This window comes from Salvelinus alpinus, chromosome 23, assembly GCF_045679555.1.
Source record: "Salvelinus alpinus chromosome 23, SLU_Salpinus.1, whole genome shotgun sequence".
Taxonomy (NCBI): Eukaryota; Metazoa; Chordata; class Actinopteri; order Salmoniformes; family Salmonidae; genus Salvelinus; species Salvelinus alpinus.
Window position 1 is genome coordinate 11892838 of NC_092108.1, and position 20198 is coordinate 11913035.

The following is a 20198-nucleotide window of genomic DNA, read 5'->3' on the forward strand; positions in this document are numbered from 1 at the left end:
AGTGAGTGTGTACATGGTGTGTATATATAGTCTAGTGAGTGTGTATATAATGTGTATATATAGTCTAGTGAGTGTATATAGTGTGTATATATAGTCTAGTGAGTGTGTATATGATGTGTTTGTATAGTCTAGTGAGTGTGTACATGGTGTGTATATATAGTCTAGTGAGTCTGTATATAGTGTGTATATATAGTCTAGTGAGTGTGTATATGATGTGTATGTATAGTGAGTGTGCGTAGTGTCAGTGCAGATAGTTTGGGTACCATTAATTGACTATTTAGCAGTCTGGCTATTTAGCAGTCTGGCTATGGCTTATGTCCTGGGGGTAGAAGGAGCCTGTTGGTCTGAGAGCGATACTCCGGTACCGTTTGCCAGACGATAACAGAGTGAGCAGTTTATGGCTTGGGTGGCTAGAGTCTTTGGGAATTTTTGGGCCTTCCTCTGACACCGCTCGGTATAGAGGTCCTGGATGGCAGGGAGTTCGTCTCCAGTGATGTATTGGGCTGTCCGCACCACCCTCTGTAGAGCTTTGCGGTCAAGGACGGTGCAATTGCCATACAAAGCGGTGATGCAGCCAGTCAAGATGCTCTCGATGGTGCAGCTGTACAACTTTCTGAGGATCTGAGGGCCCATGCCAAATCTTTTCAGCCTTTTGAGGGGGAAGAGACACTGCCGTGCCCTCTTCACGACTTTGTGGGTGTATGTGGACCAGGTTAAGTCCTTAGCGATGTGGACACCAAAGAACTTGAAGCTCTCGACCCCTCCACAACAGCCCTGTCGATGTGGATGGGGGTGTGTTCTCCCCTCTTTCTCCTATAGTCTACGATCATCAGTCGTGGGTGAACAGGGAGCACAGAAGGGGACTAAGCACACATCCCTGAGGGGCCCCCGTGTTGAGGATCAGCGTTGCGGAGGTGGTGTTGCCTACCCTCATCACCTGGGGCCGGCCCGTCAGGAAGTCCAGAATCCAGTTGCAGAGGGAAGTTTTCAGTCCCAGGTTTCCCAAGCTTAGTGATGAGCTTGGAGGGGGCTATGGTGTTGAACGCTGAGCTTTAGTCAATGAACAGCTTTCTCATGTAGTTATTTTCCTCTTGTCCATGTGGAAGAGGGCAGTGTGAAGTGCAATTGAGATTGCGTCATCTGTGGATCTGTTGGGGCGGTATGGAAACTGGGTGTGGGTCCAGGGTGTCTGGGATGATGGTGTTGATGTGTGTCATGAACAGCCTTTCAAAGCACTTCAAATGGCACCCTATTCCCTACATAGTGCACTACTTTTGACCAGAGAGCCCTATGGACCCCGGTGAAAAGTAGGGCACTATATAGGGAACGAACGCCCAGCTTTCTGAATTAAGGTCAGCGTGTGTTATAATATGCAGATCATATTGCAGCAGCCGCACAATTTCACGGCATCTTCAAGGGAGTTGGGAGCCGCTGACTCAAGCACTTCCGTCAGATATATGTGTGTTGCCTGACTCCGCCCTCTTGGATTGGAGATGGAGATATTGATTCCTAGGCTACGTCCCAAATCGTACCTTATTCCCTATGTAGTGCACTATTTATGGAACAGGATGCCATTTAGGATGTAATCCTGTTCTTCACTCCCAAAGCCAAAACATCAGCTTGGAGGCTAGCCAGACATACCAGCATTTAAAATGTCACAGTTATCAATATCTCTCAGATCGTATAAAACCACAGCGGGCTGGTCAGCATTGTGTCATCACAGTTAAACAGAGTATGGAGCGCAGGTATGGTTCCATAAGAGACCGTTCCAGATAAAGCTCATTCATGATTATTTTGTCTTCTCTCTCTTTGATCTTGTTTTGTGGGAGCCAGAAGTTGCATCTGAGATTCCGTTTTTAGAATGTCTTCCAATTGGCTCCATATTACCTATGTAGTGCACTACCTTTGACCAGGGCCTACTGCACTACAGAGGGAGTAGGGTGCCAATTGGGATGCAACTATAGACTGGCAGGTCATGGAAAGGTCAGCAGACTTTATCATTACAAATATAAGGGAGGTTAACTGAATTATGTTGGTATTACAAGCTTATAAATCTATGAACGGAAATGCTTCAAGAGTTTTGTTATTTTTGGTGTTATGTGCAAAAACCAAGTTAATCCTATATCCAGGTTACAGCCTACATGTTCACTCTTAATAATATTTGTAGATTTTCCTATGTAAGACATGGGTTCAAATATAACATTTTTCATATTAATGAAGGTACAGTATTATAACTGCAGTACCTTAACACTTCATGGTTCTTTCTTTCTCTCTTTCTCTTTCTTCTTTTTTCTTTTCTATTTTCATTATATGATGATCACCAACCAATTGTGCTTTGTTGTCTTTCCAGGTTCTATGACGCTCCCAGCTTAACCTATTCTGAGCAGATCGAGAGAAGAGAGCAGTTGGACGAGAGGGATGTCTCCTACTGGAGGAGGAGAGGCCAGGACTTCAGTGTCCTCCTGGATTACGCCGATGGCCGGGAGCTGAGAGCGTCCGCTAGCTTTCTGAAGGCCTCTGAGGTGGCATGGAGGCCACAGGCCCTGATAGCAGAGGACCACAGGGGGGAGAGGGAGAAGCAGCAACAGAAGCAGCTATGCGATGACACCCCCATCTCCTGGCTGAGGGAAGCTGACGCGGCTCCTGGACAGCTGAGGGTATTGACTGGGGTGACTGGGGAGCGGAAGTGCCAGAGCCTGGGCACAGAGGAGTGGAAGCCTGCAGTGGGGCTGGGGAGGCAGCTGTCGGATGGGGAGGGCGAGAGGTGGGCTCAGGACCGGCAGCACCGCCTGAGGACTCCAGAGAGCGCTGGTTCTATCCTTCCCAGAACCAGAGGGAAGTCCCAGTCCCTCCCCAGAGTGCTGTCGCCTGATGGAGCTACTGAACACACAGACACACAGTCCAGTTTGGTCAGTGTCCAGCTCCGACCGGGCCAGGTTGATAGACAGAGAGTGAACAGCACCGTCTTTTCCGGGCCTTATAGTAGGTATTACCACAGCGCCGCAGTCGGCCGGGACCGGTGGGCCAGAAACAGTTGGCAAAGCGGCGGTCATGTTGCACTTTTACCAAAGCCCAGGTTCAGCAGGCCTGTCAAGCCTCCGTCGTACGAGATACACCAGCAGACTAGGGGTAGCCAGGAGATGCTTTCTGTAGCTGTAGTAGATGAACAGGGTGGGTCCAAACAACAGAAGGACAACAGGCCTATCTATCATCCAAGGGGTGGAGAACTGCAGAGACAAGACTATTTCGCACAACACTCCGCAATCTTTGGCATGGAGCCCCCCGGTTACATCCCGCCCCCGTCTTATAAGAGAGCCCCTCCCCCAATCAGGGGAGGCCTAATCAACCGCAATGAAGTGGTGAACTATAAGTGGAGGGGGGAGATGCAGATACAGATGCAGATGCCTGTGAGCTCAGAGGCGGGAAGGTGGTTTTCCAGACAGACAGGAGGGTCGTGGCTGGAACACTATGGGGATCGAGGTATACCCTACAGGAAACAGGTTAACCCTAACCCAAATCTTAACCCTGGATACACCGAGGAACATCTGGGGCATGTTCACTATTTACCCTTTGATGATCCGCGAGTGAGACACATCTCAGGAGGGCCTGGCGGAAATTCTCTCACTGACTCGGACAAGCTTATCCGAAACATCAACAAAGAGATTCCCTGCGCTAAGGTTTTAGGACAATCCACACATGATAGTGCCTTTTCCCCCCCACATGGGCTATCTCTCAATACCGACAGCCGCAAGACATCTGTCAATGACAACGACGGTAGTAGTACTAGATGGTGCCACAGGGGTTTAATAAACAAAGGAAGTGTAGACAGTGTAGCTCCTGACCAGAGCTGTGGTAACTATCCAACCGCTTTTCAGGTTAGACCGCCCCCTCAGCAGATCAGGCTTGTGGACCAAGGTGTGTCAGAAACTGTGACTCAAGTGAAAAAGAAAGAGCCTGACTCCTCAGAGAAAGAGAAACCAAGAAAGCCTGACTCCTCAGAGAAAGAGAAACCAAGAAAGCCTGACTCCTCAGAGAAAGCAGAGAAAGTAGAGAAAAAGAGCGTAAAAAAGAAACTTAGCGAAACAATATTCTGTTTGGTGTCTGTTCCCATCCCCCCAACGCCGGGCAGTACGTCCCATGATCAAAACAACAATGATGAGAAGCCGCCAAGCCCAGTCCGGCCACCAAGCCCAGTGGACAGTCCGAGCGAGAACAAAACTGGCCACTTAACAAACCAAAGTTTCCAAAGCACATCTTCAGCAGAGGCTGAGCTGCAAGCACTAACCGGTAGCATAGCAAGCAGCAGATCAAGCAGCAAAATAGTGAGAAAACTCCCCATTAAACCCCCCAAAATAAACCATCACAAGGAGCTGAAACTCTCAGGATCCTGGCCTGGGAACCAATACCGTGACCAGGAGACTCAAACTAGCCCAGAGGCCAGAAAGCGTCAGCCTCCCCCTCCTCCTCCTCCAGGTCCTGAAAACAAGGAAGCACAAGACCCTCAAGTCCCTGCCCCAGGTTCCCCCGACCCAGGCGTCACCCCAGACCCCAGCGGTGTGGGCAGCACTGCATTCAGCTATCCCATAAAAGGGGTGAAGAGCCTGAAACCATCCAGCAACAGCGCCTTTTCCAGGACGGCCACTTTCTCAATCTCCAGCCAGCTGAACAAGAGCACAGTTCAGCCGCCAGCAGCAGCGCCACCACCACCACCCTCAGGAAACACGATGGAGGCCAAACCAGCAGCGGCCTGCAGTGGGCAGGAGGGCTTCGGTCAGTTCCTGCTGAAGCCCGTCAGCAGACGGCCATGGGATGCCATTGAGGAGCTAGAGACTATCAACAAAGAGCTCCAGGATCAACAGCAACAACCACAGCAGCAGAGCAGCAAGAGGCCCAGTGTTGACCAGTGCATCGAGGACCTCAACGAGGCCTACAAAGACATCTTAGAGCTAGGCACTGCCAGCAATAACGTTCCTAACAATGGCGGCGCTGTGCAGATCCCTGAGCGGATCAAGATAAGGCTGGCGGGGGAGGCGGGGCTCAGCAAACCCAGCAGCCTTAGGCGCAGTATCGAGAGCTGGACTGTGTCCGTCGACCCAGAGTACAGGGAGGTCAAGAGCGCCTTCTCAAGACCCGCTGAAAGAAAGTCAGTGACATTCAGCAAGCAGCTAAGAGAGGAGCTCCCTGTCCCGCCACGCGATCCTACAGGATTCAGAGAATACAGGGTTGTTTCGAATTTGTCACGGAGAAGTAGCTGCAGTGGCAGGTCGGTGAAGCTAGACCTCTCTTCGCCTTCGGAGACACCACCGCCTTGTGACTTTACCGCCCCTAGTGACTTTATTGACTCTCCTAGGGATCCCAGCGAGATCAGAGACTTAAGCCCAACGACGCCAACAACGCACACGGCAGCAGAAGTCCCCTGGGCAGATAGGCAGCCGATGCAGGACGCCTCCACACTTACGAGTCCCCCTGATTATGAGGACATATGTCAGTCTTTACAAAAGACTCGAGACTCAACAGAAGTTAACAAAACTTTGACAGCCAAATCTAAACTTGGTGGTGGTAGAGGCAATACAGTGCCTCCAGGGGGCGCCGGTCTAGACTCCGAAGAGGAATGCCCCATTTGTAAAAAAGAGAGCGAGAGCCAGATGTCCAGACCAAGCCCAATGTCTCCGCTCCATGAGGAGTCAAGCCCAGACTTGTCTGATCAAAGTAGCGCCACGATCGTCGGTGACAGTGGTAGTCCACAAGGAGCTGAAACATATGAAGAACCAGCTGAGGACGAAGTAGACACACAGCTATCCTCCGACTCTTGCTCGAATCGTTCAGAGGCTCAGACTCTGTGTCAAGATTGGAGGGAGCAGCTGTCACTCACAGATGATAAGAATGTGGGTGGGAGTGCTACTGCTGAGAAGACCAATCAAAACCAAGCAACCAAGGATCTCAACAATCTATACGAAGTGAAATGTGCCGAGGGCATCCCAGAGAACGAATCCATAGAGGAGAGGGCAGCCAGGATATTAGGGATTGATGTGCCTGCAGAGTCTTTAGTTACAGAGGAGCGGAGGGCTAGAGAGCCAGCAACAGATGAGATTGAATTTAGAGAGTGTGAACCCACTGCTGGAGAAGATCCAGAAAGAAGCAGTGCAAACGAACAGACATTACAAACACATGTGAGAGATACAGAGTCTGGGGAACTGCGGTCTACAGCGTCTACGGTTCCTGACAGTGGGCAGGAGTTACAAGAAAACAAGCCGCCACAGGATACCCCAGAGCGCATCAGGAGTGCCAAATGGACCCAACTGGGTCGAGAAACTCCAGGAATGCTGGAGTTTCCGCCAGACAGATTACCACTTTCAGTCCCCATGAACCCCGACCAGAAGCTGTCTCACAGTCTGGAGGGAGAGAGGAGGGGCAGAGGTGCCTCACAGCACATAGAGGCCCTGCAGGACAAGCTAGCTGCCTCGCCCAGCCATCAGGTGGCGATAGAGCGGCTGGCTCGGATGAAGGTGGTGGACTCGGTGTCCCGCATGAGTCTCAGCATCAGGAGCACAGACTCTGGGGAGGTGGAGGAGGTGGACGGGGAGACGGAGGGGGAGGCCAGCGGTGGCGTTGAACAAGTGGAAGAGAGCGCTGTCCTCCCTGCTCCCTCCCAGAGTGACACAGTGGACGATAGAGAGGTCAAGCTAGAGGACGATCGAGAGGCCTCTGAAGATACAGTGTTGCAAGATGAGGAGGTGTCATCTGTCTCGGGTAGCTACTTGATGCATTTGTTTTTTCTTCATTTTAAGTATTTTTTTTCTGTCGAGCTGTGTTACATGTTTATTCTGAATATGAGAGTGTTTCACCAGGAATTAATAGTTTCATATTTTGTTTGTTACACATTTGTGATACTTTTTTCACTGCCAAATGTGACTACACAAACATTGTTGGTTGTGACTCTAATGAGTTATAATTTATGGCGCATGTATTTCAAGCAGTGAATTGTGGCTGTTATTATGGACTCTTCCCACAAGAGGGGGCTATTTGACCTACAATTCAAATCTACCACCACACACAACTGATATTACATTATTTTCATTCATTTTGAAGACATTTTTTATGTGTGTGAAATACATTTTGGACATGTTATGAGGACTGTCACATGAACTATAGTCTACGTCCAAAATGGAACCCTATTACTTATTTTGTGTACTAATTTTAAAGGGCTTTGGTCAAATGTAGTGCACTTGATAGGGAATAGGGTGCCATTTGGGACTCAATTTTATTCCCTCTAAATGATCTAGTGTATCCCTTCTTTCTGTGTATTCTACCAGAGGCCTGAGACCCAAGCCCAGTGGATTAAAGTGGAGAGAGACTGAGACGCCCGTCATCTTTCTCCATCTGAGGTTTAGCTCCCTCCAACACTGTGACCTGGCTGCCCACTAGAATGCCTTCATCTCATCCCAAACACAGAAACGGCCTTCTCCGACAACAGCATTGTGTACACCCTCACCCTCGGCGTCGTTGAGTGCTAAGAGTGTTCCACTGCCAAAAGGGAGGTGTCCCCCTACCTAGGGGCAGCTTCCATCTACCCCCCCCCCCATCTCCCCTTTATATCCCCCCAACCCATCCTAGGAGGGGTCCAAAATGGTACCCTACTCTCTATATAGTGCACTACTGGGCCCTGGTCAAAGGTAGTGCACTGCATAGGGTTCAGGGTGCCATTTTGGGACTCATTCCTAGTGTTATTGTAGCAGCTTCTTCTTTATCCTTTCTTATTCTACTCTCCCGATGCTTTTCATTGGCTTATTCTACCCTCCCGATGCTTTTCATTGGCTTATTCTACCCTCCTGATGCTTTTCATTGGCTTATTCTACCCTCCTGATGCTTTTCATTGACTTTATTATTCTACCCTCCTGATGCTTTTCATTGGCTTATACTAACTACCCTCCTGATGTTTTTCATTGGCTTATTCTACCCTCCTGATGCTTTTCATTGGCTTATTCTACCCTCCAGATGCTTTTCATTGGCTTTATTATTCTACCCTCCTGATGCTTTTCATTGGCAGACATTATGCAATTCTGTCATGCGTATAACAACCTAAAAAAAAATGTCCATAGTGAATACAGTTAGCTGACTCATCGTTCACACTCTGTGTGATTCTGTTTGTTTCTGGGCGAGCTGTTTAGATATGAATGTAAACACGTTTTACACAACAAAGTAGACATAGGAGTCAAGAGCTGTTCTGTTACATTCAGTCGATTACACCAAAATATTTACATTTGATTGTTATGGATGGAGAGAAGTGAGAAATGTATTATATTGGACATTAATGTCTTTGGCTCGAGAACTGTTTTAATTTTCAGATGAACCGATCGATCAATCCGTCAATCAATCAATTAATCAACCAATCAATCAGTCTATTATTATTTTGTTACATTGTGGCCTGTCTGTCTCATCGCTTTCCCGTACACTGTAATCATAATCCATAGATCTCTTCAATGAAGAGTGACTCTATACCTACCCGATGTCAGGGTTAGGGTCAATTCAAATTCAAGTCAGTCGTTTCAGGAAGTAAACTGAAATTCCAATCTATTTTCAATGATTTCTCAAGAAATTGAAAATGAGAAGCTATTTATTAAACGCGTTTTTCCATTTATGAATGTTCACTTCCTGAATTGAGTGACTTCATTTTGAATTGACCCAAACCCTGATGTAGTGAAATGATAAATCAGTGAAATATATTTTGTGAGGCTTTGGTTCTACGTTATGGGGGTGGGGGTTACCTAGGTGACAGTCTGTTTGTGCTGTCATGCCGACTCCTTGTCACTCATTGGCTTGACAATGTGCAATGGAATTGACAAGAGCACAAACAGATCTGGGACCAGGCGTTGCCTTCTGTATCCAGATGTGCATTTCATTATAGACTGGATCAGGTTACAAGACCACTGGTTAGGGAAATCAATGTTTTAAAATGATCTATCTGGGTGTATTTTAGCTCTATTTCCCAGGTAATTTCAGGAAGCAATAATGGTATGGAGTGGGAGTGTGCTAGTTTGAGTTGTAAACAAGAATTATATGGACATAGTAAAAAGATAAGAGCAATATTGTCGTACAAACAGCTTAGTTGCTTAGTCAGTGGAGCTGGGAACCATTGTCAGGAATCTAATTATTTCCAAGTCCCAAAATGGCACCCTATTCCCTATATAGTGCACTACATTAGACCAGAGCCCCATGGGCACTGGTTAAAAGTAGTGCACTAAATAGGGAATTGGGTGCAATTTGGGGCATAACATTTTAACGAGTCATCGTTTGAATCATCCTGTAGCTAAATGGAGATGTATCAGGGTATGCTGGTGGGCGGGTGCTTATTTCATAGAAAACATTAGTGGCCATACATGTGTATCGTGTTAAGTGACTACATTTCACTAAATATCCATTTTTGTTATCATTGAATTGTTAATCAGTTTGCATAATGTACAAAATAAAGTATATTTTAAATATTTTAAGAGATATTTTGTATTTAACCATTCTATTTTATTTCTCCACAATTTGATCACAAGTTGAAAGTACCATATTGTCTGTACAGTATCATATTGTTTGTACAGTATCATATTGTCTGTACAGTACCATATTGCCTGTACAGTATCATGTCTGTACATTATCATATTGTCTGTACAGTACCATATTGTCTGTACAGTACCATATTGTCTGTACAGTACTATATTGTCTGTACAGTACCATATTGTCTGTACAGTACTATATTGTCTGTACAGTACTATATTGTCTGTACAGTACTATATTGTCTGTACAGTACCATATTGTCTGTACAGTACTATATTGTTTGTACAGTACCATATTGTTTGTACAGTACCATATTGTCTGTACAGTACTATTGTCTGTACAGTATCATGTCTGTACATTATCATATTGTCTGTACAGTACTATATTGTCTGTACAGTATCATAATGTCTGTACAGTACTATATTGTTTGTACAGTATCATAATGTCTGTACAGTACTATATTGTTTGTACAGTATCATGTCAGTACAGTACTATATTGTCTGTACAGTATCATAATGAGAGTATATAATTTTCTAGCGCTTTAAAAAGAAAAGAAAAAAAGATTGACATAAAGATGGATTGTCCTTACAAGCAAAGCTATGTGCAGTGTGCCTTGATCAAACGGTCATTCTGTTCAGTGACAAGATGAGGGTTTATCTTCTTTGTGAGTCTTGACTTAATGGGAAATTCTGATTGTGCCATGAGTTCCCATTTCTAGTGCATTTTCACACGCTGTCTGAAAAACAGTTGAACATTTGATGTTGGACGCTCTTACTGATGATCCATCGATCCATCTCACCTGTGTTCTTATGTTTAGGGTCAGCTGTGACCTGCAGTGTTGGGGTCAATTATTTATTTCAATTCAGTCAGTTCAGGAAGCTAACTGAAATTCAAATTTACATTTTTCTGTATTTCTAATACATGCCTCTGTATTGGATTGTTTTGTTTTTTTTTGGGGGGGGGGGGGGGATAATAATTACATTTATTTTCTGGAATTAACTGAATTGAAATGGAATTGACCCCAACCCTGGTGACCTGTCTTATGTTTGTCATCGTCTTCCAAGCCAAATCATGTACTGTTGTTTTGTCGCTGATTCATAGCAACATGTTTAGAAATAAAAACAACAAAAAAAAAACATTTATTTTAGTCATGCAACTTAACATTTCTTTCTTTCTACATTGAGTGAATTTTGTGTTTTAGACTGCTGTCAATGATACAATGGTTAGTGAAGGGTGTGTAATGCATTGCAAAAGGTGCACATTAATGCTGTTTTCCTATTTGTCAAAGGTGAATACATACTGTTCAATAATCACATCGTTTTATAACATACACTTTCATGTAGCATTATTGCGGTTGTAGCATTTAATTGACTTAGAACTTTGTCTTAATTACGCTTAATATTTCTGACTGACATTTCTTTTCTTTTTTTTTATCAAGTCGCTGCCATAGGCAATTTCGAAATTAAATTATAATTAAGGCCAAATAATTACTAATTGCACACTGTTTCATAACTGTAAGTTTTACAAACAACTTATTGTTCTGCCATTTCTTAATCCTGAAAGGTAGCAATGTTGACTGCATACGTACATAGTGACTGCACTTAACTTTCTTCACTGTGCTAGGGTCTTTCAATCAATCAGGAGAACAGTGCTGTTAATCAAACCATACATAGACTTCCAAAAATGCACAAACTCCCATTCGAAACAACTATATATAATATAACTATATTCATTGATTCAGAAGTTTATTGATCAATTGAGTCCATTGATCAATATCATTGATTAATATCCCATAAAGAGCAACCAGGTGGATAGATTACCAACGGTTGTTGACGCCCGCATTTCGTCTGAACTTAGTACCATTTTTAAGACTTTTGCTTGACTTACCTGTAGTGAAGTCCTCTGTCTTAAAAGGAAATTTCAAAATGTTTCACCTTCATATTCATCTCCAGCACCACCCCAACATCAACATATGTTGCGTTTCCATGTGTTGCAGTGAAAAATATAGAAGAAGATAAGTGTTTACAATGACATCATCGGTGTGTATCGTGGGATTTTTTATATTTTAATTTTAAAAATTGTTATTGGAATTTCCCCCCCCCCCCACTCCCCTTTTTCTCCCCAATTTCGTGATTACGATCTTGTCTCATTGCTGCAACTCCCCAACGGGCTCGGTAGAGGCGAAGGTCGAGTCATGCGTCCCCCGAAACATGACCCACCAAGCCGCACTTCTTAACACCCACCGTCTGGAAGCCAGCTGCACCAATGTGTTGGAGGAAACACCACTCAACTGACGACCGAAGTCAGCCTGCAGGCGCCCAGCCCGCCACAAGGAGTCGCTAGAGCGCGATGAGCCTTCCCCTAACCCACACGACGCTGGACCAATTTTGCGCCGCCCTTTGGGACTCCCGGTCACGGCCAGTAATGACACAGCCTGGCTGTAGTGATGCCGCAACACTGTAATGCAGTGCCTTAGACCGCTGCACCAATCGGGAGGCCAGCATCATGTGATTTTAACCAATTATGAGTAGGCATTAACTCCTAATTACCTACTAATTGGATGATGATGTCATTGGGAACACATATCTTCCTCTGTCTTTTTTACTACAAAACATAGAAAAACACAATTTTCACATATGTTGATGTTGGGGTGGTGCTGGAGATGATGAATATGAAGTTGAATTTTAAAAATGTTTTCCCTTAAGAAGTAAACTGCCCCTTGATCACAACACAAAAATGGCCATTACAGAACATAGCTAGGCTACTGTCCATAAATTGGCATGCCAGAGGAAGCTGGAACTTGGTGTCATTTGACGTTTTTGTACTGCAGGCTATGTGCAACATGAATAATTATGCACACTTGTTGTAATATTTTCTATTTTCATATGAGATTTTATTAATTTTGTACTCCCTGACATCTTTTTTTCTTCCTTGCATGAAATGCAAGAGAGACGAGGAAATCATGAAATGAGGGACGAGGAAAACATTAAATGAGAGAGAGACGAGGAAAACATGTTTTTGCATACAGTCTATTTGCAGTTGGTACTCTCCAGTAGGGGAAACCAATGGCAACCATTATCTTTCATAATTTTATTTACAAAACTATGCCAAGTATTTAAATGCTATGTTTAGAGTAAAATCTAAAGGAAACTCGTTCAGACCTTTGCTTTTGTATTGATGAATATCAGCATAACACACAGATTGTGCTGCTGTTGTACGACACTGCAGTCTGATTCAGAATAAACTCTTTGCATGAAGGTTGTCTTTGTGATCAATTAGATTTATTTTCTCGAGAGTGTTAGTTCAGATAAAGTAGCATGACGCCATTTTGCCAAACAGAAAAATGTAATGTACATGTTCGGTTTGTGTTTCTGTGAGTGTGCACCTGTGTGTGTGTGTGTGTGTGTGTGTGTGTGTGTGTGTGTCTGTGTGCACGTGTGTTCTTGCTAGTAATTTCAGCCCCATTACCCAACCAGACTGTCACACCGAGCTCTGCTTTGTCTGTTGGATCAGAATGTTGGCACTGCCCTTTGTGAACGGAAACCTCATAGAAACTTCCCAGCATGCTCTCTGTCTAAGGCTTGGAGGATATCCATCCTACTTTCCTGCTCAAATTTGCAGGAATCACAAAGTGTACGGATGCAACCCAAAGGCCACCTTGTTCCCTACATAGTGCACTACTTTTGACCAGAGCCCTATGCAGAGAATAGGGTGCCATTTGGGATGCGACCTAATGTTTCTGTCTTACACAGAGATGGGGAATGACTGGGCCAATCATAGGCAGAAACACTACTCTGGAACAAGGAAGTCTATATAGACATATCATTATTATAATTTAGCACTTTTATATGCTATTCCTGTACTATTATGCTTCATCTTTTTCTTCTTCTTCCGGTTGACATAATAAGGTCAAAGGTGAAGACCAAGGGCATGGGCTGAAGCCTAGACCCCCTGGCAGGGAGGACATGGAGCCCATGTGAGAGTATGATAACCTGTGCCCCAGCACATTGACTCTGTACCGGTACCCCCTGTATATAGCCTTCACATTGACCCTGTACCGGTACCCCCTGTATATAGCCTTCACATTGACTCTGTACCGGTACCCCCTGTATATAGCCTTCACATTGACCCTGTACCGGTACCCCCTGTATATAGCCTCCACGTTGACCCTGTACCGGTACCCCCTGTATATAGCCTTCACATTGACTCTGTACCGGTACCCCCCTGTATATAACCTCCACATTGACTCTGTACCAGTACCCCCTGTATATAGCCTCCACATTGACTCTGTACCGGTACCCCCTATATATAGCTTCCATATTGACTCTGTACCGGTACCCCCTGTATATAGCCTCCATATTGACTCTGTACCGGTACCCCCTGTATATACCCTCCACATTGACTCTGTACCAGTACCCCCTGTATATAGCCTCCACATTGACTCTGTACCGGTACCCCCTGTATATAGCCTTCACATTGACTCTGTACCGGTACCCCCTGTATATAGCCTCCACATTGACTCTGGACCGGTACCCCCTGTATATAGCCTCCACATTGACTCTGGACCGGTACCCCCTGTATATAGCCTTGTTACTGTTACTTTATTGTTGCTCTTTAATTATTAGTTATTTTCTTATTTTTTATTTGTATAAATGTATTGTTTACTTCAGTTTATTTAGTAAATACTTTTAAATAAGCATTTCACGGTAAGGTCTACTGTACACCTGTTGTTTTCGACGCATGTGACTTGATTTGTTTTGAGAGGGGTTGCAGCCCCCACCTGTCTCATCTCCAGGGTTTGTGTCTCAAAATGGCACCCTATTCCCTATATAGTGCACTACTTTTGACCAGGGCCAATAGGTAGTGCACTATATAGGGAATAGGATAGGGTTCCATTTGGGACACAACCTGTTTTTTCTCTCACCTCCCGCCTGACATTGAAGGGCTGTCTGTTCTCCTCCCTGCCAGGGGTCTAGGCTTCAGGCCATGCCCTAAGGTCTTACCCTTTGACCTTGTTATGACAACCGGAAGAAGGAAGAACGTGGCTCAGGGTCAGACACTAAGTGCATGAACCCCCCCCCCCGCCTCAAATCGTAGGGGCATGGACTCTACAAGGAGTCGAAAGCGTTTCACAGGGATGCTGTTGACTCCAATGCTTCCCACAGTTGTGTCAAGTTGGCTGGATGTCCTTTGGGTGTTGGAATGTGTCTGGCAGCTACTACCATACTCTGTTCAAAGGCACTGAAATATTTTGTCTTGCCCATTCACCCTGAATGGTACACATACACAATCCATGTCTCAATTGTCTCAAAGCTTTAAAAACCCTTCTTTAACCCGTCTGCTCCGCTTCATCAACACTTATTGAACTGGATTTAACAGGTGACATCAAAAAGCATCATAGTTTTCCCCTGGATTCACCTCGTCAGTCTATAGCTGTACTTAAATACTCAAACATTCAAGATGGTGTAGCAGTCGGACGTGTGTTTGTCTTGTCCCGTCTTGTCCCATGTAAATAGTCGGTCTCATCGTTTAAAAAAATAATATTTTAATCTCACTTTCCACCTACGATCTAAATATACTTTCCTGCAACCCGCCCCACCCAATGTGGTACGGATCTGCTATTTTTATACGTCATAACTGGAACCTCCATCAGAGGCTACCCAGCTAACTAGCTAGTAGTCACTGTTAGCTACGGCTAGCGGTCTTCAACTTTATCTCGGTCACCAGCCAGCTTTAGCTCGGTCAATACCTGCCAGTCTGCACAGCGCGATATCAGACTGCTTTTCTCCACCACATCACCGGATTCCTGCCGCAAGCTCTGGGCCATTACACCAGCTAGCTAGCTGCAATCGAGTGGCTACCGCTGGCTAACGCCTCTGTCCCGAAGCAAGCACCAGTTAGCCTTGAGCTAGCCTCGAGCTAGGCCCATCTCCCAGCTAGCCGAAGAGGTATACCTGCTAACTCGTGGGCTACAATACCTCTTTTGCCAATTGAACTGGACCCTTTATCGCCGACACGGAGCCCCGCCGATCCATCACGACTGGTCTGCCGACGTAATCGTCCGATGTGGTTTCAACAGGCTTTTCCGTTGCGTTGTCACCGAAGACCCATCTGCTAGCCCCGGACCGCTAGCTTTCTGAACACCGTGCCTCCCGCTAGCCTAGTATAGTAGCGACTACCGAACGGCTCCCGGACTCACCTATTGGTGCTCATTGGACCCTATGATCACTCGGCTACACATGCCTCTCTCCAATGTCAATATGCCTTGTCTTCTGTTGTTTCGGTTAGTTATTGTTTTATTTCACTGTAGAGCCCCTAGTCCAGCCCAACATGCCTTATATAGCTCTTTTGTCACACACCCAACACATGGGGAGACCTCACCTGGCTTAGCTGATGTCTCCAGAGATGCAAGCTTTCTCATCGTCACTCAATGCCTAGGTTTACCCCCACTGTATTCACATCCTACCATACCCTTGTCTGTACATTATGCCCTGAATCTATTCTACCACGCCCATAAATCTGCCCCTTTGACTCTCTGTTCCCAACGCACTAGACGACCAGTTCTTATAGCCTTTAGCAGTATCCTTATCCTACTCCTCCTCTGTTCCTCTGGTGATGTAGAGGTTAACCCCAGGCCCTGTAGCTCTCAGCATCACACCTATTCCCCAGGCGCTCTCATTTGCTGACTTCTGTAACCGTAAAAGCCTTGGTTTCATGCATGTTAACATCAGAAGCCTCTAAATTTGTTTTATTCACTGCTTTAGCACACTCCACCAACCCCGATGTCCTAGCCGTGTCTGAATCCTAGCTTAGAAAGGCCACCAAAAATTCTGAAATTTCTATCCCCAACTGCAACATTTTCCATCAAGATAGAACTGCCAAAGGGGGCAGAGTTGCAATCTACTGCAGAGATAGCCTGCAGAGTTCTGTCATGCTATCCAGGTCTGTGCACAAACAGTTCGAGCTTCTACTATAAAAATCCACCTTTCCAGAAATACATCTCTCACTGTTGCTGCTTGTTATAGACTCCCCTCAGCCCCCAGCGGTGCCCTGGACACCATATGTGAATTGATTGCCCCCCCATCCATCTTCAGAGTTCGCACTGTTAGGTGAGCAAAACTGGGATATGTTTAGCACCCCGGCCGTCCTACAATCTAAGCTAGATGCCCTCAATCTCACACAAATTATCAATGAACCTTCCAGGTACAACCCTAAATCCGTAAACATGGGCACCCTCATAGATATCATTCTGACCAACCTGCCCTCTAAATACACCTCTGCTGTCTTCAACCAGGATCTCAGCGATCACTGCCTCATTGCCTGCGTCCATAATGGGTCCGCGGTCAAACGACCACCCCTCATCACTGTCAAACGCTCGCTAAAACACTTCAGCGAGCAGGCCTTTCCAATTGACCTGGCACAGGTATCCTGGAAGGATAATGACCTCATCCCGTCAGTAGAGGATGCCTGGTTGTTCTTTAAAATTGCTTTCCTCACCATCTTAAATAAGCACGCCCCATTCAAAAAAAATTATAACTAAGAACAGATATAGCCCTTGGTTCACTCCAGACTTGACTTCCCTTGACCAGCACAAAAACATCCTGTGGCATCGAAAAGCTTCCGTGATATGCAATTTTTCAGGGAAGTCAGGAACCAATATACACAGTCAGTTAGGAAAGCTAAGGCTAGCTTTTTCAAACAGACATTTGCATCCTGTAACACTAATTCCAAAAAGTTTTGGGACATGGAGAATACGAGCACCCAGCTGCCCACTGCACTGAGGCTAGGAAATACTATCACCACTGATAAATCTAGGATAATCAAGAATTTCAATAAGCATTTTTCTACAGCTGTCCATGCTTTCCACCTGGCTACCCCTACCCCGGCCAACAGCTCTGCACCACCCGCAGCAACTTGCCCAAGCCCCCCCCCCCATTTCTCCTTCACCCAAATCCAGATAGCTGATGTTCTGAAAGAGCTGCAAAATCTGGATCCCTACAAATCAGCTGGGCTAGACAATCTGGACTCTCTCTTTCTAAAATTATCCGCCGAAATTGTTGCAACCCCTATTAACCTGTTCAACCTCTCTTTCGTATCGTATGAGATTCCCAAAGATTGGAAAGCTGCCGCGGTCATCCCCCTCTTCAAAGGGGGTGACACTCTAGACCCAAACTGCTACAGACCTATATCCTACCCTGTCTTTCTAAGGTCTTCGAAAGCCAAGTTAACAAACAGATTACCGACCATTTCGAATCCCACCGTACCTTCTCCACTATGCAATCTGGTTTCCGAGCTGGTCATGGGTGCACCTCAGCCACCCTCAAGGCTCTAAACAATATCATAACCGCCATAGATAAAAGACAGTACGGTGCAGCCGTTTTCATCGACCTGGCCAAAGCTTTCGACTCTGTAAATCACTGAATTCTTATCGGCAGACTCAATAGCCTTGGTTTCTCAAATGACTGCATCGCCTGGTTCACCAACTACTTCTCAGATAGAGTTTAGTGTGTTAAATCGGAGGGCATGTTGTCCAGACCTCTGGCAGTCTCTATGGGGGTGCCACAGGGCTCAATTCTTGGGCCTACTCTTTTCTCTGTATACATCAATGATATCACACTTGCGGCTGGTGATTCTCTGATCCACCTCTACGCAGACGACACCACTCTGTATACATCTGGCCCTTAATTGGACACTGTGTTAACAAACCTCCAAACAAGCTTCAATGCCATACAACACTCCTTCCGTGGCCTCCACCTGCTCTTAAATGCTAGTAAAACTAAATGCATGCTCTTCAGCCGATTGCTGCCCGCACCTGCCCGCCCGCCTAGCATCTACAAATACAAATACCTAGGTGTCTGGTTAGAATGTAAACTCTCCTTCCAGACTTACATTAAGCATCTCCAATCCAAAATTAAATCCAGAATCGGCTTCCTATTTCACAACAAAGCCTCCTTCACTCATGCTGCCAAACGTACCCTTGTAAAACGGACTATCCTACCAATCCTTCACTTCGGCAATGTCATTTACAAAATAGCCTCCAACATTCTACTCAGCAAATTGGATGTAGTCTATCACAGTGCCATCCGTTTTGTCACCAAAGCCCCATATACTACCCACCACTGCAACCTGTATGCTCTCATTGGCTGGGCCTCGCTACATATTCGTCGCCAAAACCACTGGCTCTTACTCTTTGCTAGGTAAAGCCCCGCCTTATCTCAGCTCACTGGTCTCCATAGCAACACCCACCCGTAGCACGTGCTCCAGCGGGTATACTTCACTGGTCATCGCCAAAGCCAACACCTCCTTTGGCTGCCTTTCCTTCCAGTTCTCTGCTGCCGACGACTGGAACGAATTGCAAAAATCACTGAAGCTGGAGTCTTATATCTCCCTCACTATCTTTAAGCATCAGCTGTCACTGTACCTGTACACAGCCCATCTGTAAATAGCACACCCAACTACCTCCTCCCCATATTGTTATTTTTTTAGTTGTTGCTATTTTGCACCCAAGTATCTCTACTTGCACATCATCATCTGCACATCCATCACTCCAGTGTTAATGCTAAATTGTCATTATTTCGCCACTATGGCCTATTTATTGCCTTACCTCCCTAACCTTACTACATTTGCACACACTGTACATAGATTTTTCTATTGTTTTATTGACTGTACGTTTGTTTATCCCATGTGTAACTCTGTGTTGTCGTTTTTGTCGCACTGCTTTGCTTTATCTTGGCCATGTCGCAGTTGTAAATGAGAACTTGTTCTCAAATGTCCTACCTGGTTAAATAAAGGTGAAATAAAAAAAAATATTTAAAAAATTGTAACAGCACTAACCTTATAACCGCACTAATGCTTATTAGTCATAGTATGTCGTATGGTTAGTATGCCAAAAGTTCCTGGATGTCGTACTAAATTTGCCAAAATATGAAATATACACGCAGAGGACACTATTTCCGTACTTTAGGGCCCATAATGCAATTCTTCAGGAAATGGGCATGGCTTCATATCGTTTTCAGATTTGAAGAAAATGGCGGAAAATATGCAGCCGAAGTACAACGAGAGGATATAAATTCATTTTTTTTAAATTTAAAAAAAATGTACCTTTATTTAACTAGGCAAGTCAGTTAAGAACAAATTCCTATTTTCATTGCTTTAACTAATTAGGGCAAATGTTAAAGAAATGTTGAGCAATTTAATAAAGTAATGACTTTTCAAAAAAGTTACCTTACACGTTATGTTGGCTGACAATTTGTTAGCTACGCTGTCCTTACTAACCACATAGCATATCATTACAGCAGTATGTAATGTTAGCTATCTACCTAACGTTAGCTATCTATGTTAGCTATCTACCTAACGTTAGTTGACGACTCATACATCAAACTTGCCAGTATATTAACTATAGGCTATCTAATTATCAAATGTTTATTGACTTGATTATTCCCGTCATTCTTAGCTTAGCTAAATGGTATAGTCGGTGTGTGTTCTTAATGGACATTCGGTTACAAATCAAATCAAATTTACGAGCTCTCAACACAGTAAACGTTGGCAAAAAAGTGTAATTATTAAATTGTTGCCAGCAGCACAATTACAGCCACCAACGCTCTGAATAACATGAAAACTGCCTAACCAGTTCTGCTAGGGCAAGTAAAATGGTC

The 20198-nt window shown here is 45.0% G+C and overlaps 1 protein-coding gene across 1 annotated transcript in view; it reads left to right on the forward strand.

Annotated features, from left to right (window-relative positions):
• The window catches only part of LOC139550223 (junctional cadherin 5-associated protein-like), a 38124-nt gene extending 25323 nt beyond the window's left edge, over window positions 1-12801 (forward strand). Inside the window, exons 3-4 of the mRNA XM_071360950.1 lie at window positions 2351-6750; window positions 7314-12801. Of these exons, the coding sequence (XP_071217051.1) occupies window positions 2351-6750; window positions 7314-7321 (4408 nt within the window). The 3' untranslated portion in view covers window positions 7322-12801. The remainder of the gene's footprint in view (window positions 1-2350; window positions 6751-7313) is intronic.
• Window positions 12802-20198: the final 7397 nt, after the last annotated feature.